At 45.7% G+C, this 23,698-nt stretch overlaps 1 protein-coding gene across 6 annotated transcripts in view; it reads left to right on the top strand.

Annotated features, from left to right (window-relative positions):
- Positions 1-23,698, top strand: part of PDE1C (phosphodiesterase 1C) — a 602,480-nt gene that overhangs the window by 80,820 nt on the left and 497,962 nt on the right. For 3 of the 6 annotated variants that reach the window (XM_003364839.5, XM_070264798.1, XM_070264799.1), the window contains exon 1: positions 14,719-14,871. The exons of the other annotated variants lie outside the window; for them this stretch is intronic. In XM_003364839.5, the coding sequence (XP_003364887.1) occupies positions 14,787-14,871 (85 nt within the window). In that variant the 5' untranslated portion in view covers positions 14,719-14,786. Of the gene's footprint in view, positions 1-14,718; positions 14,872-23,698 lie in introns of those variants that run through there. 6 annotated transcript variants of the gene reach the window in all.

Raw genomic sequence — 23,698 nt, 5'->3', positions numbered from 1 at the left:
GAGGCAGAGCCCAAGGTCATGCAGCCAATAAGAGCAGCGCCAGGATTTGACCCTGGCTATGGAGCTTGTGCTGTTTGTGGTGATGTTTTACTGTGTTAACATGAGCGTAGGTAGGATGAAAATGACGTGGGTACTGTTAGGGTGAAAATGACAATAATAATGTCAAAAAAAAAAAACCCTATCACTTTGGCTCATGTCTTTTTATCACTCTCATCTCAAAAAAGAGACTAGTGTAAATGTTATCTCCTCCAGGAAATTGTGGGTGGAACTAACGGCCCTGTGCTGGGCTCCCCCCACCTCCTGAACGTCTCTCTGTCTTAGAATCATGTGAGATTATCATCTACTCCCTTGTGGGTCGGCCCTCTAGACTGCGAGCTTCCTGAAGGCAGGGACCGTGACCCACAGCCTGGCCCAGGCGGGGTGACCATGGAGCTTGGACCCTGGGCCTCTGGGTACTCTCAGCGTTTTCTCGCCTTCCTCTCTTCCCTCCCACTCCTTTGAGGCAGCTGGATCTCCCTCCCGTCTTCCTAAGAGGGTCTCTGTTGAGACGTTTCAAGATCTATCTGGGAGTCAGGAAGGCAGGTCTGTGGTCCTCTGAGGGGCTGCTGACTAACGGGTGAGTCATCTTGACGACACTTGTGGTTTTCTCATTTCCCTTGGTGCAGCAGGAAGCTGAGGTGGTCAGTGCTGGGGGCCTGTGCCATGTTGTGGATGGGAACCAGGCTCACCTAAGATACCTGGGGGGATAGGGTGGGGGAGAAGCTTGGGAGGTGGCTAAGGGCTCCCTCCCCCAGGGACAGAAACCTTAAGGACAGTTCAAGGGCGGTAAATCTCAGGGCCACCATTCTGTATTCCAGGTGCGGGGATGGGAAAGGACTAGGGCCTCCCCTATGGGCTCTAACTAGCACCTGTCTCCTCTCTGCTTGTTTATTTCTTTGGACTTTATTCAAAAAGGAAGAGGTTGAAAAAGTAAGAGTGGATGGAAGGCCATCGGATGAGACTGTCTGGAACTTTACACCCTCTCAGAAGACGGAGAAAGACAGGGTAGCACGGGGCATGGGAGCCTGGAGAGGAGTCGGACTGGTCTCCATTTAGATCTCACGCTCACCTTGCTGTAGCCAGCCTCAGTTTCACCACGTGGGAAATGGGGATTGTTGTGAGGGCTCAAGACAATTCTGTAGGGGACAGGTTCTCGCGCAGTTACCTGGACAAACATGAGTTGAAAATGAAGAAAACTACTAGAAAGATCCACTGACTTTTCTCTCCTTTCAATTTAATCATTGAGTTAACACTTCAGTTTTTCCCTTTTCCACTTCTTATTATTTCCAACATGTGGGCTAGCATTTCTAGCTCACTGCCAGTGTTCAGTTTTCCTTGTGATTTGCTTCAGTTGTCACACGTTTTGAGTCAATCCCATAACCGTGTGCTGAGTGCAGGCTCTGTGTCAGGGACGATGCTTTGTGGTTTGGAGGATATCTTCAAAATCAGAGGGAGAATTCATGAAGCATCTCAGGTGAAAAGAGGAAATAAAGTTGCCGCCCATTCTCCCAAATGCCTTTGTTGGCTTGAGAGGCATTTTGTTAAAAATTCAGTTGCCAAATGTACATGGAAGAATTTATCACAATGAAAAAAATACCTTTTGGGAACTTACATACCTGACAAAAGCATCTTAGCATTAAATCGTTAATACTCCCACCTGCTGCCAACTATAACTGCTCTCTTTTGTCATGATAATACAGACTGTCTGATGCTCTGGGAGAGGTTTTGGGCAACAATATAATCAACATCTGGGAAAATTTGCTTGCAATTCTGAGATTTCAGTCATCTTGTCAATGTAGAGTCTTTGTGCTTTGCCCACCCATGAAGATTTTTATAATTCATGATTGTAATTTAGAATTCCAACCACACAAGTCTGTAATCTATTTCTTTTGGCATCAGCTTGCCTTGTATGGTGAACATGCCTAATAGTCTATAAGGCACCAATACATAAGGTGTCTCATAACTGATGATGTGGTATCAGGACTTTTCTGTTAGGCTGTGTTTGATGGAAGAATGAAATCCCTTCTGAAGAGAGGAGCCAGGAGTCTCGAGACAATGAATACGAATTCTTCTTTACTCAATCAGTGGGAAGGATGGACCATCTTAGCCTGATTCATGAGGATGGTTAGAGCACATCCCTGACACAGAAAGCTGACATGCTAATTTCTACATTTCTTCTTAAAGCTACTGCTGTAACCAGAATATTTGTGTATTCATTCAACAAGTATTTGTTAACTGCCTCCTCGGTGCTAGGCAAGTTCTAGGTATTTGGAATACATCAATGAACGAAATAGGATAGCCTTCACGAAGCTAACAGTCTGGAGATGGGTCATTCATCTGGCTCAGGATAATTTAATCTATATTTTACATTATAAAATGGCTTAAACATGAAAAATACAGGAAGTAATTTAGATGCCCATATCTGTATTGACAACTGACTTTTAATATGTTTCTTTTTTTCTAATTATGGGCGCAGTACAAAATTTGGAAGACACATAGAAGAAACTAAACTCCACCAACCTTCCTGGTGGGAGGCCACCCGGAGTGCAGCCAGTTAATGTCCTTAGGAGCTAGGAGAAGCCTGAGCTCTCTGGCTCCAGGAAACCAAGTTAACTGTATTCCCAGCCCTGGCATATAATCACGGTTACCATTTTGGTGTGTTTCCTTCCTGTCTTTCTGAAGTGCATTTTTAACATAGTTGCAACCACATTGTATCCTACTTTGTTGTTTCCTCTTATTTCTTCAATGTACTTTATCTTTACTCTTAGTAACTGTGTTATTCCGTGACATATCCTCCAAAACACCAGCATCCTTATCATTATCATCAACAGAGGCCACATCCAGGACACAAGAGTGTGGAGTATGTGTGTGTGTGTAGCTAGCTGTGTGTATTTGTGTGGGTGTGTGTTTGCTGGTGACAAGAACATGTTTGCCGTCCTCGTTTGAGGTGAATCACGAAGCTGGAAGAAAGTCCTAGATGAATTTGGCTACCAGTGAACAACAGATGGAGGAGAATCTCCCTATTACAAGTCATTTTGGCAAATAGTTGCATCCACTCTGGTGTCGGAAATCCCCTTTGGGCTGCCCGTCTGTTCTCTTTGGTTCCAGCGTTCTTGGTGCTCTTGGTAATTCTGTTGCCAAGGTTGCCACTGAGAGGAGTTACCTCCTCCAGGGATTTCAGAGCCACGGTAAGAAACTCTAACTCCGTAATTTTGTTTATGGTTATTGGGGGGCTTGAAATGAGATGCATATGTAAAATACTTAGCATAGAACCTGGCACCTGGTGGCCCAACCCATGTTAGACCCCTAAGAAACCACATTCCCTTCCCCACGTCCAAGTGCAGGTGTGTGCCGACTCTCCCGATAATGCACGATCCATCTGGGACCTATTGCGGTGCAAGTCGTAACCTTGGATGCTCTGTATTTATTCTAATCCCCTATTCCCCAGACCTTAGTCGAACATCTTTGATGTGGCAAATTTTTCTGGCCTACTAAAGATTATTCACTTAATTTCTCTCTGCTCTTCCTCTTGCCTCTTGACACAGTGGCATTTTTGTATTTCTATATATTTATGTTTCCTAATTACAGAAAGAAAAAAAAAACATATGTTAAAAGATGATGTAATTTTCAACTACTAAATGAATTATGTCTTGGCTTGTTTCCTAAAGCCCGAGCCATAACCACTATTAAAATTGTTTATACTCTAAAACCTATAAGTGACAAGAGCAACAACAAACCATATGAAAAAGAGATGTTCTTTCTGGGGCAAATCTTTAATGTATATTATGGTGGTGGGCTTAGGTTCTTCAACTGAGTGAGCCTAGACTTAAGATTGAAATGTTAAACTGTCATTTGGGGACAGATTTTTTTCCTCAGCCCTGCGCACACAGGTGGAAACCGTGTCTGCACCTGGTGAGTTGGAGGTCAAATTTGGTCAAAACAGTGGAGAGGATAGAGTTTCAAAGGATCTATGTTTACCAAACCCTCTTTTCTTTCCTAATTTCATTTCCCCGGCTCCTTCTTGCAGTTTGATGGGAACGTATGATTAATTTCTGGCTAATGGAATGTGGGAAGAAGGGATATGTGTTTCTCCCACACCTGGTCCCTATAATCCTTCTTCATGGACCTCCACCTTATTTTTCCTCCTTCATCTGTCAGCTAGATGTGGAGCATCCCGTGGAGGACTCTGGGACCTAGGGCTTGGTGCAGCAACAAGATGGAGGGATCTTAGGTCCCTGAATACCTCCAAAGAACGAAACCCAACAGCTCCCTGCTCTGATCTACATTGGGCTTTGTAATGAGCAAGAAATAAACCTTTATTGTGGTGTCAGCCTACGGAGAATTTGTATATTTGTTACGATGTTAGATACCCAAACTAATATAGGATTTGGCACATAGTAGGCCTTCAATAAATATTAGTATTTTTTCCTGTTGGTCCCCAGGAAGCACAGAATGTCAGAACCCTCTCAAGGAAGGCTGAAATGAGAAGAATTGATAGGGTATGTCTCAGCAAAGTCCTTGAGAGAAAGTCAGGAATCAAGTGGGGAAGCCAAATACATTGCCAATGGCACATGGTGGGGTCTGCAATGGAAGATGTGGCCTTGCCTCAGGAGCCAGATAGAAACATGATGGAAACAGGTTGGAAATAGACTTGGAGTGTTTGGGATAAATGTTGCAAAACAGTAGTAGTTCTTATCCCTGCTTTCTCACTAGAATCATCTGGTGAGCTTTAGGAAAGGCCAATGCTTAGACCCCTATCTCCATTCAAGACCAGTGAATCAGAAGCTCTTCTGGTGAGCCTTGATGTCTATATGATTTCCTAGTTCCAGGGGTGAGCTCAGCTCGCTGTTGTTGTTGAGAACCTCTGCGTAAATAATATTGAAGCATTTGTGTCTCACCTTTACTGAACAGTGGGTACTTGTGTGAGGCATACTTGGGTACCCAAAGGGACCGAGTATTCTTAAGGTGTGCTAAATAAAGTTCAGAGATAGTTGCAGCCAGAAGAAACTATGGCTCAAATATGCCATTTCCCGAGACACGTGTGACTTTTTTTTCTGCAGAGATGTGGAAGGTCAGACTGTCGGATGGTCCTGATGCCTTTGAGTTCTGTTCCAGTGTTATGGGTGCTCGGTCAGAGGACTGTCCCAGAGTCCTGGAGCCAAAAGCTCCCCTTCCACAGTTGTCATGAGCCATGTTCCTGCTCTCTTGGGGAATTATGGAGCTTCACGTCTCTGAGGCTGGTTTTGTGTAGAGATGAAAGAGCAAGGAGTTAGTGGCCACTGTGGATAATGGAGCTTACTGACAGTGATCGCTAGCAAAATATGATGCTTTTGAGGATGTGGACAAGTTGAATGGGAGTAATATTTCAACTGAGCTTAAATACCTGCTATGATTTTGGAAACCTTATCAAATTCAGTGCCATCTTATTAAAATGACCTAAAGAGGAAGATTGAAAGGCGGTGCTGAATCGCCGGCTCTGAGTTGCCTTTTCTTTGAGAGACACTGTACTACGGGAGGTCCGCTCGGCACTGTGACCCCCGTGCACTATTCACCCACTCATTCTTTCAACAACTTCTAATGGGAATTTATGTGCCAGGCATCGTGCAAAGAGCTAAAGAAGTGAATAAGACATGGTCTCCATCTTCAAAGATCTTTTTGAAGGAATTTTCACTTGTAGTTTGTGTATTTATTAGGCCCTGCAAGAGAGGCCTGATTATGCCCATTTTACAGGAGAAGAAAATGAGACAGAGCAATTAAGCAACTTGCTGGAGGTCACACATCCTCTGGCACCTGTATCCTCACCCTGGGCTTCTCACTCGGGTTCAGAGGCCTTTCCACAGAGGCCTCCCCAGGGAGAAGAACCAATGGCTGTTGGAAGGTGGAGGGGAGAAAGGTGCTTGCCAAAGCTGATGTTCCCGTCCTGACCTACCAGGGAGGGACTCTCTGAAACGAAGGCATAAACGTGAATTCAAAACTATTCTAATCATTTCACCACAGGGAAAAGTGTATGAATCTAAAGGTGGATGAGGAAACGGAGGTGGCCAAGAGAGGTCTTCAGGAGTCATCAAGTGCCCCAAGCTTGCTTGGACCAAGGAGCACAGTCAGAATCATGGAGAGAAATGCCTTCCTGAGCCAAGAGAGGTCTCACCACAGACAGTCATTGTGCTGGGGGCTTCTCCAGCTCGTGCTGCTGTTCTCAAACTGGCTTTGGCCTTCAAACTTTCCTTGGGGTCTGGAATATGATTCCTGCAGATGCTCCGATTCCTGGGTCCTCTCAAGCTGCTTGATGGCCACTTGTATCTATTTCCCATCTTCTCCAGATTCTTTCTTACTACGTTTGTATTAGTCATGGTTCTCCAGAGAAACAGAACCAACAGGATGTGTGTATGTATGTATGTATGTATGTATGTATGTATCATCTCTCTAGGGAGAGATTGATTTATTTTAAGGAATTAGCTCATGTGATTGTAGAGGCTTGGTGAGTCCAAAGTCTGCACAGTAGGCTGGCAGGCTGGAGATGAAGGGAAGAGTTGCAGTTCAATGGCCATCTGTTGGTAGAATTCCTTCTTGCCTTGAGGAGGTCAGTCTTTTTTCTATCAAGACCTTCAACTGATTGGATGAGGCTCACCCACATTATGGAGGGTAAAGCTTTCCTCAAAGTCCACTGATTTAAATGTTAATCTCATACAAAAAAAAATCTTCACAGAAACATCCAGAATAATGTTTGAGCACATAGCTGGATACTGTAGCCTGGCTAAATTGACACATAAAATTAGCCAGCATAATCCCCATGCCTCTCACATGTGCTCCCTACCTGTCAGAGTGTGCATGAAAAATGACACATCCAAATGCTCCTTCTCTGGCTTGTTCTCTGCATCTGCAGTTAGAGTCTTCTTTAAGAAAAGCAAATCTGATGGTATCAGTGTAGCAGATTCTGTCAAGGCCCTGTCCCTATCCTATGCTCTTACTACTGCATCGGCATTTCTTTGCCCGAGAGCTTCATCTGGCCACCAGATCTTGCTCTGCTGCCATTTCAGCAAGCCAGAAGTGCCAGGGAGTTGGTGCCTTCGGGGAGCAATCCTTAACCAATGACTGACAGGAACGCCCCGGCTCCTTCTCTCCTCGGGGTGATAGCTGAGGCACGTGCCTTACCCTGGCCCCTGCTGTTCCACAGAGGATTAAGCTGCGGTTGCCCACAGTGCTAGCTTGTCTTTACCGCTGTTTTTCCTTCCTTGTCTAACTTCCTCACTCCCTTCCTGAGAGTTCCCATTTCCTGTAAAAGCATTTCACTCTCTGTAGGAGACAGTCCAAACTTCCCAGCATGAAAACCAAGGTCCCCCGTACCTCTCCAAGGATCACCTAGGCTCCCCTGGACCAGTTCCCCCCAAGATTCTGGAGGCCCTATGAGCCAACATAAGGAGTTTTTACTTAATTTTAAGAGTCTACTCTATTAGTTTATTCTAAGAGTTTTTACATTGTTCTGACAGTTTTTCTAGAGTGATGGGGAGTCACTGAAGGGTTTCAGGCAGAGGAAGGACATGACTAAATTTTTATTTAAAAATGTCACTTTGGCTGCTGGGTAGACAATGGCTTGGAGCAAGGATTCAAGCAGCTTGGGGAGTTAGGAGGCTGTTGTGACAGTTCACGTAAGAGATAGTATAGCCTGGACTAAGGGAAGGAGGGGCATGGAGAGGAGTGGATAGATGCCAGCCATTTAGGTCGTAGTTCTGCCAGGACTTAGTAGCTGTTTAGATGAGTGAGACAGAGGGAACAGTAAGGACTCACAGGTTCTGATCTCATGGTAGAGTGGTTGGGGGGAACTTTTACAGAGATGGGGCTAGTGGAGGTTGAGAGTGAGGCTTTGATGATATTCTGGAAGTATTATGGCTAAGAACCCCAAAACGCCTGTCCATGAGGGGCCATGTGGGAACAAGCCCATGCTCCACTTTCCACACTCTGTGTTTGTCCTCATATGGGCTGCATCACCCAGAAGGGCACCGTTTGCTCATCCTCACAGGGGTGCCACATGGCCTCTCCCCAGCAGAGGCCCTTGCCCTAGGAAGTTTGGCTCAAAGAATGCCTTGGAACCCTAATCAGTCAGAGAAAGAAATTCTCCTCCTATGGGGATAGGTGGAAAGAGGGCAGCAAAGGTGGTCCTGGCCTGGGAAGGGGGGTGGAAGCACTGTCCCCCTCCTCCAACATCCCAAGTGAACTCTGGAGGGGGGGGTAGGAAGGTGAAGTGTTCAGATTTGGATGAGTCGAGGTTGGGTGCCTACAAGACCTTCTGAAGAAAAAGGAGATAGTCTGTTGCTTGGGAAAGTGATCTGGGTTGTGGAAATAGATACTGGAGAGTCATTAGCAGAGCTATCAAGAGTGAAGAGGCTTGCTCAGGGGAGAGGGCATGGAATGAGAAGATCAGAGTTTCCCTGGTTAACAACAACAGTAAGGGAATTGGCCAAGAAAGCTAGAACGAAAACCAGGAGTGAGTTGTGCCCTGAGGCCCAGGGAACAAAAGACATCCTAACTGATGCAGCTGTGGTCCACGGAGTTACATACTGCCAAGAGGCCTAGGAGTTGAGCGCCATGATACATCCACTAAATGTGGCGATGCCTAGGTGACAGAAGTATCATAGAATGGGGATGGGGCTGGAGGCTGGTGGGCGGCAGAGTAACTGAGCACTTCCTGAGGGTGTTTCCTGAGCCAGGTCCTGTCCAAGCTCCGGACTCCAGCTCTAAGAAAGCCCACGAGTGTCTGCAGCTCAGTTGAGTGATGGAGGCCTGGAACCTCTGTCTCGATGGCTCATGGGGGGTTTGATATTCCAGGGCTTTGGACTGAGGAGTGAGTGAGCTCTGAGCCTCGTTCTTCTTGCCTCTGAACACGGATTATCTCAAAACTCTATGTAGAAAACAAGCACAAAAGGGACCCAGTGTCCTAGTGATGATGGTGATATTAAAAATAATATTTATTGAAAGTTTACTAAGGGTCAGGTTCAGGATAAGTCTTTAACATAAATTATCAGATATTCCCTATGAGGTAGGTATTACATCTCCATTTTATAGAAGAAAAAACTGAGAGTCAGAGAGGCTAGGAAACTTGCTCAAGTTTACACAGCAAGAAAGTAGAGGAACTTTTTGTCCTTTAAAATTTATTTTTAATGTTGTTAACCTATTTATTATGAACTAGCACCAAAGTTCATTATAGAGGAAGATGGAGAATGAATGGAGGGAGGGAATGACGGAGAATCACCATCCTGCCCCAATCATGTCACCTCCTTGGCAGGCAGCATTGTGTGTTACATCTGTGTTCACTGTTCAGTTCATCAAATGTTTTAGTGAAGGTCTCTCTGTGCCAGGCACCAGGCTGGGGCTGGGATGGAAGACTCACCCCTGTGGCCAGCAGCTCCTATCCTCATGGGGTGACCAGTGCACAACAAGCGGTGTGAGTGTAGCATGATGATTTTAGGATGGGGATGCAGAATGGGGTCCAGGGGAGGCTTAAAGTGGAGCGGCCACCTCCCTCCAGGAAAGGCAGGAAGGACCTGCTTTCTGGAGGACTTGGGACATCAGTGGAGACTTGAAGGATGAGGAGGAGTCTACAGGCAAAGCAAGTGGGCTGTGGGCGAAGAATATTCCAGGCTTGATATTCTGAATTAGGAAAAAGAAATTCAAGACAATCATTTTATCTCCCCCATCCCCAGCACAGAGTGTCTCCAGTTCTCAAAATCTCCTAACTGCAAAAGCTATTGGAACATTCTCCCCAAATTCTTAATGCAAAAAAGAAATTTAATTTACTCTAATTTGCTACCTACTATTATGGCAGAGCATTGGTCTGGGAGCCCCTCAGCTAATATTTTTTGAGATATTGAAGAATTTTTTGAGACACTGAAGGCAAGTACTGAAAAATAGTCAATTTCACAGGTGCACTAATAATATGTAAACAGAAAAAAAATTGAAGAATAGACAGAGGCCATCCCTAACACAAAGAAAAATCACCAGTGTGTGCAAATAGGATTCTGTAATCTGCATCAGGCCTTCCAGGCATTTTTCTGCCACCTGTCTCAGGCCCTCAAGTGTGTAGGCACTTTGCTTTTTACTCTCCCTGTTTATTTAGATGGTCTCTGCCATCCTTGGGCCGAATTAATATGAGAAACAAAGAATGGGCTCTAGGGGTGCAATAAAGTAGAAGCAAGATGAAACAGAAAAGGGCATTAGTGACCACCAAAGAGGAATTGCATCCATAAATACAGACTTTCTGAGACCGCTCTCATTCAGACCTCTGGTTCCAGAGGTTGTTCTGGAACTTACTCTTCTTGTAAAGTCCTCAAAGGCAGGGACTGTTTCTTGGTTAGCACGATGCCTAAAACACAGTTGCCACTCAATAATGTTAGTTTAACACTTCCCTTTCTCTGTTCATTTCTTCCTCCTCTCCGCCCCTCCTTGAAGGTAGTGTTTGGTAGATCAGTTAGGATTCTTGGTTGCAAGCAACAGAAACTCACAAGAAGGGAATACAGTCTAAGGTACTAGGGCATCTCATGGAATTTGGGAGGAGTTTATTTTCAGATACTAGTTGAAATGGGGCCTGGAGTGTACTGGAACTTTCTCTTCACTTTTCTCAATTCCTATTTCCAGCAAAGATACTTACCGGCCCTATCTGGATCCTACCACTTACCACCAGAGGAGCAGACTTGCAGTTCAGAAACTTCATTGCCTGCAGCCGTGTCTGTGATCATGTGAATGCGAGGGGGCCCTTCCCAGAAGTGGGAGTGGTTGTCAGGCAGCCTGTTGGGTGTCCGTGATGAGTATGAACAGCCGCTCTTATTGGAGAAACTTGGGTTTACAATTCTTGGACCATTGGCTGTTGGGAGAATTCCAAATGGTAGATGGCTTCCTACCTGCAAATGGTTGAAATGCATTAATGAACTGCTGAGGAGCTATCTCCTCTTTGGTAAAACAAAAAGTTATTTTCTTAGAAAGCTGGCTTTTTGATAACATATGCTACATATAGTGTCTCACTTTTTTCCAGAGGTTTAAAATCCAAGGAGCAATATTTACTTGCCATTGACACTCTTTCTCTTATGTAGAAAGAGGTATCAGCCCCTTTACAGGGAATATTCAAGGACATGATATTAGTGCCTGAGTCAGAGGAGCATCCTGCAGGTTTTTATTTTCCCATATACAATTGTTATGTTTTGAAGGACATTATTTGATCCATGAGCTATGAATTGATTTAGGTACTGAGTTCAGTTCCTACTTTACTTTCTCGGGCTGAAGCCAGAGTCACACATTACATCTTGAGAGAAATTAATCTTGGCTAATGACTAGATCAAACCATTTTATGCATCTTGTTTCTTTCCTTCCTTCCTTCCTTCATCAAACATTTGTTGCTGTGCCTTCCCTGTTAGAATCCATTCCAGTGCTTAAAAAAAGATCAATCCTTTCCAAACTTATTTTAAAGTAAACGTAATAAAACTAGAAGCTATCCAAGCCTGGACAGGTGTGAGGTATTTACTATAATCTAGAAGTCAGCAAACCTTTTCTGCAAAGGGTCAGACAATAACTATTTTTGGCTTTATAGGCCATACAGCCTCAGGCACAACTACACAACTCTGCCTTTTGGTTTAAAAGCTGCCATGGACAACAGGTGAATAAATGAACGTAGCGATGTTCCAATAAAACTTTATTTGTGGACACTGAAATTCGAATTTCATATAATTTTAACCTGTCGCAAGACTAGCTCTTCTTTCGAATTTTTTTCAGTCACTTAAAAATGTTAAACCCATCCTTAGGTGGAAGACTCTGGAGAAACAGGTAGCGGCTGCATTTGACCTGCACGCATCAGTTTGACAACTCCTGCTCTACCAAGACCATCGGATCCTCTCATCTGCCTGGCTGTCCTTGTTTAGTTTTTCTTACTTGACAGGCATCCTTGAAGGAGCATTTCTGAAAGGGCAAGCCAAAGCAATGCTTCTTTTGATCTTAGTCTTGAACTCCTTCCTTCTCGGCTTATGTAATGGTCGCATTCGCCTTCACACGGTTTGGTGTGAGAGCCCCACACTGAGAAGGCTGCTTGAAGACTCTGCACTTGAAGCGATGCCTTTAGTGGTTCTGTAGGTGTGCAGTATCTAAAACCAGGGAGAGAGATAACGATTCCGGGGAGAAGCAGTTTAAAAACAGTTCTAATTGTTCAGGCAGGTTATTTTTACCAGTCTTTAGGCGACAGATCAATGATCACATTGTTATTATTTTTATAGATGATATTTCAAAAAGCTTTTCTGCTAAGAGTGATTAAATACCAAGTTTTAATTTTATTCACTCAAGGAAAAATTTCCATCGCACTAGGATATTTTTTCTTGATAATTTACTATAGGAGACTATCACTTGGAGCTTTCAGGTGACACAAAAGAAGGCATGCGCTGCTGATGAAGGTTTGGGAAAGAGGGAGAAATACAGGGTAATGGGAACTATAGGAAACTTTTGGTGGTTACTATATGAAAAAATATATAGGGGCCGGTCCTGTGGCCAAGTGGGTAAGTTCGCGTGCTCCGCTTCTGGCGGCCCAGGGTTTTGCTGGTTCGAATCCGGGGTGTGGACATGGCACTGCTCATCAAGCCATGCTGGGGCAGCATCCCACATGCCACAACTAGAAGGACCCACAACTAAAAATACACAACTATGTACCAGGGGGCTTTGGGGAGAAAAAGGAAAAATAAAATCTAAAAAAAAAATTTTTACATATAAAGATTTCTTTACTTATAAAATTAATGGTGATAACAATAAGTAAAATATATTATTGCCATGAAGAAGAATTTTCCAGTGTCTACGTAATGAAACTTGGGAGTCACCTGGTGATTGCAATAACTGAACGCCTACTGCATGCCTAGGTTTCACCCATTTCCTCTCACTTGACCCTCATTGTAAGACAAGGAAAGCCAGACTCAGGGAGGTAGAGCTGGTAAGTGGTGGAGGCGGGATTCAGACCCAGGTCTGTCTGTGGAGCCCTTTGCAGGTTTTCACACTGTAACCAGTTCCAGTCTCAAGGAGGACCGCAGGGTTAGAAGCACCCCGACTCCCAAGCTGAGGTGGGCCATTCTGTGTGACATGAGGTCCATGACACCCATTGCCTTTTGGATCAATTAATCTTGCCATGCATGTGTGCAAACTGTCAATGTGAGCCTGGTTCTAACCTTCCCTGAGAGAATTTTTAACTGAAGTTCCAATTACATCTGACATAAAGAAAAAACCATTTCTCTAAAAATATACGGTGAATTGAAGAAGATTTAATTCCTGAGACAATCATTAACCTGGATTCCAGTGGGCTTGAGAATTTTACGGGTCCCCTGAAATTGTATTAGAATATTGCACGTGTGCATATGTGCCTTTTTTTGGAGAGGGTTTCTAATTTTAGATTCTGAAGATGTGTGGACCCACTGTTCCCTAAACTCAGTTGGAACCAGTTAGGGATATACCTGACTGACTATCTTGTTATTGACAAGGGTTTGTCAGTTGTATCGAATTCCATCACAACAAATGAGGTTAAATTAACTCTAGTCCCATAATAGCCTGAATATGGCACTGTCATTCCACGTTACCCTGGGTGGACTCCACCAAGGGTCTCAGCTCTAGTCTCTTCCCATGAGCTGCACAGCCCCTGACACAGAACAATGCAACTGTAGATCCTTAAGAACTGCTTGCTGGTTGGAGGGAATGATTTTCCCTATTAGAAACCTTGCCTAACTCAGTCATTTCAGGTCCTGGAAGGACCAATGATTGACTTGGCGTCATAAAGCGAAACTCCTATGTCCAAACGCTGCCACTTTCCAGCTGAAGGGGCTTAGTCAAGCTCCCCTCGGCCTCAGTTTCCTCTTCTGTAAAAAGGTTAGCTGTAGCATTGGTAAAATCTCTCCCACTTCCACAAATTCCAGGAGTCTGGTATGTGGTGAAACCAAATCAGAAAGCGCTGGGACAAGCCATTTGGAATGGGCTACAGCTTGGTCGTGAACTGCACATCTTAGCGCCTCTATATGAAAGCGCTCGGCCACAAACATGGGTTACCTTGATAATTATCTTCTGGCCGGGTCTGCTGAGAGTACAGTAATCTTATCGGGGCTCCAGGCTGGTTAAGGGGACAGCTGCAGGGAGGAAGTGGGCGTGGCGATTTTCCTGACTTCCTTGTTTGGAGTAAACTTTGGCAGCATCTGACCGGCTTAGAGGTTTGCTTTCCCATCTGTTGATGTGCTTTTTGGGAGCTCTCCTGCCTGCCAGAGAAAACATCCAGAAGAAGCACGACGCCAAATCTTAGCCATTCCCTTGGGTCCCCAAACCCCACCAGCCTCCAGAGAGGGGAAGGCGAAGCTGAGATAGAAAACAGACGTGCCTGTAGCGCGCTGGCTTCAGCGGCTCCCAGAGAGCAGGGTGGAAAATACAGGGATTTCGGCACCCAGCCACCAGCCCCCATAACACGCACGGGTGCGCGTCGCCTCCCGTTCTTAGCGCTCCTCTGGCCGTATCTGGAACTTGGCATTGGAGATGGGGCAGTTGCGATGCTCGCTGACTCCGCCGTGTGCCTAGAGCATTAGGTGGCTTTGCGGTCCCCGCGCCTGCAGCCGGCGCGCTCCGCTCAGAGCGCGCGGCGGGTCTGCGGGAACAGCGCGCGGCGCGGCGGGGGAGGGGACGCGGCCGAGCGCGGGGCGGGGGCGCAGGGCTGCGCGCTCCGCCGCGGGGGACCCCGGGACGCCACCGGCTGAGCCATGACGGACGCCAGCAACAGGAAAGAGGGCTTCAAAAAATGCCGGAGCGCCACTTTCAGCATCGATGGCTACAGCTTCACCATCGGTGAGAACTTTCCACCCTCTGTCCGACTTCTGGCTTGGGCAAACACCCTTTCCGGTGGCGGCGAGGGTCCTTTCTAAGCGAGGGGGCCGGGGGTGGTCAGGGGTCGGGCTGGGCCGCGAGGCGCTCACCACGCGGCCCCGGGGAGAGGCGACAGGGCTGGGAAGTCGCGTGCGTGGCCGGGTCGCCGCGCCCGGGGCTGTCCCCGCGACGCCCCTCCCGCCGCTCTAATCCGGCATCCCGCTGAAGCTGGTTTTCAGGATCTCACCTTTCTGAACTACTCGATTTCCTTGCTGAGATTTTAGTAACGCAAGCCAGAAGAGGACCGATAGAGACTGGGATGAAGGCAGAGAGATGGAGAGTTGGAGACAGAAATATGTAGAGAGGGAAGTCAGAAAGCGACAGCAGACGTGGACGTGATAGACGCTAAGACAGTCACACAGAGAAACAGAATGACAGAGACATCTAGACACGGAGACATTAATGGAAACACCTAGACACAAGGTCAGAAATACACAGACAGAGACGCCAAGACAGAGACTAATAGAGAGACAGAATGACAGAGAAGTGGAGACAGTGATGGAAATAAGAGAGATGCAGAAGCTGAGAGAGATGGACAGAGATAGATTCAGAGAGAGACTGAATGAAGCTTCTACAAAAGTTGAAACAAGGAGAAAGGAACACATGGAAAGAGAGAAAGAGATGAGAAGGGGAGGGTGAGGAGAGAGAGAGACAGAGAGCGAGAGAGGCAGAATTCAGGGAGGGAGGGATGTACCATGTTACTGAAATATTTGAGAAAAAGCTGTCCTCTGGATTCCCAATGGCTCCCTGTTTTCCTGCCTTCCCAAACTCTTTACTGAAATGGGTACCAGCTGGGGGGCTGGAGCTGTCTTCCCCACTCTGAGAGGGAGCAGGACCACACGGCTGCCCCTCTGGAGGCTGAATGTGAAGAGATCACTTCTTGATGCTTTTACTCCTGGTCCTGTGCTGTGCACTGTTTTGAAGCAACTGGTCCAGGGGTTACCTCCTCATCTTCCCAGGAGTGAGGGCAAAGCTGGGGAGGCTTCCTCTCTTGAATGTTAGAGTTTGGAGAACAGCGGGGCAGAGCCTGGTGCTGAGGAGCTGCTCTAGCATTTCTACTTCTGAGTGTGCTCAGGTCACTATGCCTTTAAGCCTAGACTTCACCCCAAAGCCTTTGAAAATGTGGGGTATATTAACTTGCTTTGTGGTGGGCTGCACCTGCTTGGAGGTATAGCAGGAAATTGCTAGGGACCAGAAGAGACCGATGGAGAGGAGCTCATCTCTGGGCCACTTGTGCTCCTTCTAATGAAGTGGCCCAAGATTTCTGGGGCATGGATTGAACACGTTACTTCCAGAATTGTCTAAACTCCTTAGCCTGCTTCCCAGGGCTCTCCATTCTGGCTTGAGTTTGCCTTTCCTGCCTCCACTGTTACTTCAAACCTGTTTCTTCCACACATTCATCATTGCTTGCCCTTCTCCAAATCCCACCCCTCAGAGACTTTGCTTGGGCAGTTCCCTCAGCCAGGAGTGCCATTCCTCCAATTCTGCATTGAGAAATCTTGTCTATCCTTTGCTCTCCTTCCCCTTCAAAAGGAATTTTGGCCCCTGCACTCCCCTTAGCCTCATAGTCCTCTGGGAGAGCTCACATCCTGCCTTCAATCACTTATTTTGGCACCTCTTGGTTGTCCTCCTTGCATGACAAATTCCTTAAGGATGAGTGTGTTTAATTTATCTTTCACCCTCTAATGGTGATGGTGGCTTCTTGTTGGGAGTTTTTGTAGAAATGAATTAAAGGTTGCCAAGGTCAAAAGTGATTCATTGAAAGGCCGTTGTCATGTTAATTTTAGTTTTCTTGAATCTGGTAAGAGAACTTCCAAAAGGGATTTTTATGTTTTACTTGGTAGTTCCTGTGAAATCTTATCTTCCAAAAGAAATGTGGCTTCTACAACCCGGGTTCATAGTGTGATCTTGCCCCTCCCAACCCCTTGCCTCCTTTTGCTCCTATCTTCCCTAGAAGAAATGGTCTGGCATATTGGCATGGTCTGCTGCTCAGAAGGGACCTCAGGAGTGAGCTGGTCACTTCCTGGTAAGGGAGCTGCCAGCTTATTTCAGATCTCTGGGCATTTATTCCTTCACTCCTTTCCATCTAGCCTCCTCCTGCCCTCTCTCCTTCAAGGAATACTTATTGAATTTTACTGTATTAAAAGACACAATTTGGCACAATGGCAAGCATTCAATAAATGGTAATTGTTGTAATTATTCAAGGCCTAAGCTAATATTATGGGGAGTTTATGGAGATAAATCAGACTTAAAACCTGCTATCCGAGGAATCTGTATTTTTGGGGTGATGTGATATGTTCATACACAACATTTTACAAAGAAGAAACTAGTAAGTTCCATTAGCAACATTTTTCAGCCCTTATAGACATTTTATAAAACACAGATAACAAAAAAGAAAGAAGAATATCACTTGTAATTTTGTCACCCAATGCTAAGTATTATTAATATTTCTTGTATATACTTTCAGTACATTTTTGTATATACAAAATTTTTTCAACAAAAATGCAATCATAATGTTTGATAGTCTTTTATTTAATATCTTATTAGTTTACTTTAATATCTTATTTGTTTCATGCTATATATAAAGTCTTTAATCAGTCTCCTATTTGCTGGCTATTTAGGTTGCTTTTAATTTTCACCATAATAAACAATGAGAAAAGACTAAATCTTTGGGTACATCCATGAATACTTTTGAGGATAAATTTCTAGAAGTATAATTGCTTGGTCCAAAAGTATGCATATTTTTAGGGATTTCAAGACATATTGCTCAACTACCTGGAAATACCAACTTTCATGCCCACCAGCAGTGTATAAGGGTGCTCACACATTCTCACGAGTACTGGACACTATAATTAAAAATCAAAGGTGCTGCTTTGAGAGGTGGAAGGTGATATCTCAATTCCACATGTTTCACTTGTTTTGTAAAATTGCCTTTTTATGTTCTTTGTGTGTTTTTCCTCTGAGGATTTCATCATTTATTTTTAATTTGCAAGTACTTAATGTATGTAATACATGTTAATTATACATTCAATCAATATATTAATTATACATAATATGTAATTATAATTACTATATATTAACTATAATATACTTTATATTATATAATTACTATATATTAATCACATAATTATATAATTAATGTCTATCAATAATATACATTATATGCACACATATATGTCTCTGTGTATGTAGACATATATGTGTGTGTGTGTATATATGTATAATTTGCAAGAGCTGTCTGTCATGTACGTTAGAAATATCTCCTCCGAGCATGAGGACTCACATTCCTGCAACATCAGTGTGTGGCACTTAGGATTTGCTTTGTGAATGTAGATACCTTGTCGCTTACACCCATGGTTGCCAGCTTGTCACATGGCTTCAGCAGGGTGGAGTAGGTGCACAGTTTCCCTCTTACCACGGGAGAGAGGAGTCCTGAGGAGATCCTGGTGGCCCCCAGATCTCTCTTTTGCTCAGGTGTCTGACATTCTGTCATTAGGAATTACCTCCTTTTCTAGTCTGTTAATTTTGCAAAATTTCCGGGTCAAAGGACTTGACTAAAGAAAGTTATGTTATGGTATTGGTGACTCAAAAAATTCTTACTGGGGGAGACCTGTGAGGACAATAGGAGTATTGGGGGTTCTGCAGGAGGGGAGCTGTGACCCACCCCTGTGGCAACGTCAAGAATAAAGTTTCCTTAGAGGGCCCCCGACAAAACTTCTCTCTGGTGAGTGGTCATTTCTGGGCTAAGGGGAGGCATCTGCTTCTGGTTTAGACTGGTAGGGAGCAAACTTCAGCTATGGTTCTCCATCAGGGGGGCCACTCCCCAGGCGGTGTTTAGACATGTGCAGTGTACTTTTGGTAGTCGCGTGCTGGGGTCCTGGGGACAGGCTCTACAGACAGTGAGCAGAGGCCAGAGGAGTTCACTGTTCTGCAGCGTGAGGGACAGTCCTGCACAGTGAGGAATTGTCCTAAACACCAATCACACCCCTGTGGAGAAACCCGTGAGAGTTCCCTCAGACATGGAAGCCTGGGGCTTGGGAATGCCCTGCCTGCGGGGACTCTGACAGTCAAAGCTGCACTGAGAACGGTCCTGTGTAGCTGTGGGGTGTGGAGCGGGCACTGAGCTGGGTTCTTCACTCAGCTCATTCGATCACCTTTCACAGCAACTCTGAAAGGTATCTGTTATGACCCTCATTTTAAGAGAAGAAACTTCTAAGACTCTGAGAAGTAATTTGCCAGAAGTCACAAACTAGGAAGTGGCCGAGTTGGGTTCAGACCACGTCTGCCCTGACTCCTCAGCCCAGTGTTTGCCCCACACTCCGCTGCCTCCCACAGTGGACCTTGTTTCTGCCTGAGCTTTGGGACCAGCCATCCTCTCGATGAAGAGTTTGTCAGGTCGGCTGAGTCAGCGCAGGCTGGGTCTACACCAGAAGGAGGAGGACTGTTGTCACAGGGGAGCTGGGGCTGCTTGTAGGAGGATAAGGTGGAAGAAACAAGGTTTGTTAATCTGCCTCCCACGGGGGCTGCCTGTTCACTCCCATGCTCCCCCACCTCCCCTGGCAAATGGTTTTGTGTCCTCTTCGTATAATTTTCTCAGATCATGAAATCAGGTATGTGGTCAGGAGGTCTTAGAGACAAGACTATGAGGTTGAACATGTGCCACATCCAGAAAGCGTTGGCTGTCCTTGAGCCTTTGTGATTTGAGAGGTCCATCCCTAGGAAACCATTGAATTTATGATTGTAGCAAATGATTATACTGATTAGCATTAATTGAAGGCCATATGTAGAAGTTCAAGTGTAATTTGACTCTGGTGAGGTACTTGCTAGCTAGTATTTGAATATGAAATGAATGGTTGTGGGGAGAGTTGCAGGATCATTGTTTTCCAGAACTTTCCTTGTCTTCTGCAATTTGGATATCTATTTGGGTTTGTAGTAAGTGGATTCACAGATTCCTACTTTGTCCATGAGGCTGCCTGAAATAACAAACACACATCCACCCCCCCAAAGGTGAAGTATGTCTGCAAAAAACAAAAGCGCTTTCTTTTTTGACCTGAGAGGGCCTCACTCCGACTCTTCTGGTACTCCTTACCACTCACCTTACACATGAGAAAGCCAGGCTCAGGGAGGGCCCTCATTTCCCCTTCTTCCCTCAGTGATGACCTCCAGGGTGTCAGGAGGAAATGGGTGAAACCAGAGGCGGGGAGGGTGTGAAGTTGGTGGGATGTATGGCAAAGAAGCTGCTTTCTTCAAAAATGAACCTGGTGGTGGTGTGGAAAATTCAAGGCCTGTAGTGAAGAAGTATTGCTAACAGAGGGATGTGTTTCCTGTAGCAACTACCGCTGGCTCCCTTGCCCCTGTGTTTCTCTCCATGGGGTTGACTCAGAGGAGGAAAAACAGGGGCACCCTAGATAGCAATTGGAGGCCCAGGAGACTGGGAGTGAGGATTTTATGTCCCACCCTTGGACTGCTGGGAGCTGGGAACCCACGCTGACTGCAGGAAGTCTGCTGGCAGATGCTCCTCTCACAGGAGTTCTGGGGTGGGCATGGGTGGCTGAGGCCAGGGGGACTTGGCTTCATGCGCTGGGGGTGTGGCCCCCTCTCCAGCCCAGGCCTAGTGGCCTCTGGCTTCCCTTGGTGCATATGACTGAGGACTTTCTCAGCCCAGACTGGGTCTCGGGGTTCTCTCGGCCAAGTGTCTTGTCTGTCTTCTGTCTGCCTGCTTGTCTGACTAGGAGGAGACCTCTGGGCATTGTATGCTTGGTTGGAGGCGATGGTGGGGAGCGAAGAACTGAATAAGGATCCAAGGCAAAATACTCTACAGCCACCTCTCCCATTGACCTAATTCTCTCCTGCTCCTCACATCTCTGGGAAGACTGAAGTGGAGTGAGGTGAAGTGGGGTGTGGAACGAGGGGTGATGCAAACCAGGCCTTGAGGTCTCTGCTCTGGCACTCGTCTCCTCCTCCCTCCGCCCTGCCCCCATTCTGCATCTTGGGCAAATCACTCTTTGAGCCTCAGTTTCCTCATATGTTAAATGGAGGGTGTGATCCTTAGTTACAGAGCTGTGGTGAGGATCAAGTGAAGTTATGCATCAAAGGATTGCTTTGTTAACTCTAAAATGCCGTTAAAATGCTTCTTATCAGGGAAGACAATACCAGTTGAAACTTGCACACCCTTCTTCACAGCATTCTGCTTCAGCAGAGAGACGCCAGTCTTTAGCTTGAGGAAAGGAGCTCTCCCCATGCAGCTGATTCTCAGCCAGTAATTGGAGTGCACGGTTTGGTTTTAGGATGCATGTCAGCTAAGAGGTCGCATTTGTAGAGGGAAACCCTGGGCTTTGGAGTCACACAATGACTTACCGTGCTAGCCAGGCCAGTTGGGTAGCTTCTCTGAGCCTCAATTTCCTTCTCAGAAGAAATGAGACTAGTAACACTTTCCTTGTGGGTGAACCATGGCCAGGGGAGTGAAGTGCCATGCACAGTGCCTGGCTGTCACACCTGTGTCTTTTCTCAGTATCACTTTCCTTCACCTGAGATCATACTGTGACTAGAGTCGGCTCTGGCGGGAGTGAGTGAGGGTCAGTGTTGTGATCCTGAGGGTTTGTGGGTGCACTCTGAAGCGGGCTCAGAGATGGGTCAGTATTCACCTGTACTGGTGTGGGAATGGCCACCAGGAAGCCCTGTACAGCTGTCACCAGACAGGAACAAGAGCAAAGTGTGCACTGGGCCCCCTCCTGCCCTCAGCTGGGCTGATCAGCCTCCCAAGGCCACACAGTGCACCTGGCATGTCTACCCAGCCTCCGCAGACCTGGGTGGAGCCCTGGGTAGAGTACACCTGGGGTCATGGGGACGTTGAGGGCAGGGGGGAGAATAGCGTTGCAGGAATGACCTTCTGAGTCTGGCTTGGGGATCTGGCCTGGGACACAGAAGGAAAGGGAGACCATGATGGTTAAATTGGACTAGTAGAGTCCAGAATATACAAGCTCTGGAGTTAGACACTTGGGGTTCAAATTCTGAATCCTGTCTTCCTTTTGTTGTAATCTGGGAGAGGTGGCATTACATGGCTAAAGTTCAGTGTCCTAAGCTGTAAAATGGACATAATAAACAGTATCTACCCTACTGGGTTGGGAAATTAAACGAGATAATGCAGGTAGGGCTCCTAGCAGGGCTGACTGATCCACTGGGTGCGGTAGGCATAGTGCCCAGGGCCCACAAGATTTTTAGGATCCCAGGACATGATTTTAATTTCTTTTAAAATCAGAATAAAAAATGGACTTTTAGGTTGAATAAAATGTCTTAATTTATAATATTAATATTCTTCAAACCAATGCAATCCTAGAATATATTTAAAATTTTTAAAAATTATTTTTTGTGGAGGAAGGGGCCCACAAAGGCAAAAGTGTCTAGGGCCCTTGAAAGTTAGAATGTGGCTCAAGCTTCTAGTATAATGCATGTACTAGGCATTCAAAATTGTTAGCTATCTGTCTTAGTCTGTTAGGGCTGCTGTAACAAAAATACCATAGACTGGGTGGCTTATAAACAGCAGGAATTTAGTTCTCCCAGTTCTGGAGGCTGATCAAGATCAAGCCACCAGTAGAGTCAGTGTCTGGTGAAGGCCTGCTTCCTGGTTCATAGAATGGCTGTCTTCTCTTTCTCTCACAAGGTGGAAGGAAATAGAGATCTCTCTGGGGTCTCTTCTATAGCGGCACTAATCCCTTTTATAGGGGCTCCACCCTCATGACCTATTCACCTCCCTAAGGCCCTGCCTCCTATTACCATCACATTGGGGATTAGCTTTCAACATGTGAATTTTGGGGGGGGCACCTTCAGTCTATAACACTATTGTTGTTGGAAGTTAACAAACATTTGCTGAATAGGCCCTGTGGAAAGACGAGAGAACCACAGAGGGAGAAGTGCACAGTGTAGTGGAAAACACATACTAGACTCAAAGTTGAGGGATGGGGTTCACTTCTTACTAACTTGCTATTTAATGCTATTGACTGGGCAAGTCACTTAACATGGGCCTCAGTTTCTCTATCTGCAAATGAACTGGTTGGGTAAGGAAATCTCTTTGGTGTCTGCCACTCCCGAAGGAGGTGTACTTTGAGCCCTGAAGGCCTCATAGCTTTCCCAGAGAGGGAAGGTGCCGGGGAACGGCTGAGTGAGGCTCACCTGGGATCTTTGGTGAGCGATGCTTTGCAGAGTTCAGAGCAAAGTGGAGGCAAATTGGATGTAGGACTAGCGAGTTCGAGATTATTCTTGAAGTAGACTAGACTCTGTGTATACAACTTTGTACAGTAATTCTTACTCACAGTGAGAAGTTTGATGATTACTGAGCGAGACTCAAGGAAGGAACCCAAGGCAAGTTAATGTGTAGCTCCCTGGCCTTCCAGCCATTTCATGTTTATGATATCAGATCCCAGTGGGAAATAGGGGAATGGGTGGAGATTTCCAAGTGTTCCTGCTTGCCTGCAGGGTTAATTCCATTCTGATGTGACATGAAGCCTTTATGGCTTCAATTCATGTTACTAGATTTGTTTGTTATGAAGAATAAATGTGATAATAGATAATAGTTATGGAAGCACCTACATGGGTCCTGCTTAATAAATGCTGGCTAGATTTGAGAGGCAGTATGTATAGGGTTAAGAGCGGCGATTGTGGAGCTGGACTACCTTAGTTTGAATTTTGGTTCACAGTTTATTAGCTGTGTGATCTTAGACAACTTGTGTAACCTCTCTGTATCTCAATGTGC

This window comes from Equus caballus, chromosome 4 (assembly GCF_041296265.1).
Source record: "Equus caballus isolate H_3958 breed thoroughbred chromosome 4, TB-T2T, whole genome shotgun sequence".
In the NCBI taxonomy this organism is placed as follows: Eukaryota; Metazoa; Chordata; class Mammalia; order Perissodactyla; family Equidae; genus Equus; species Equus caballus.
This window is presented reverse-complemented; position numbering and strand designations above follow the sequence as displayed.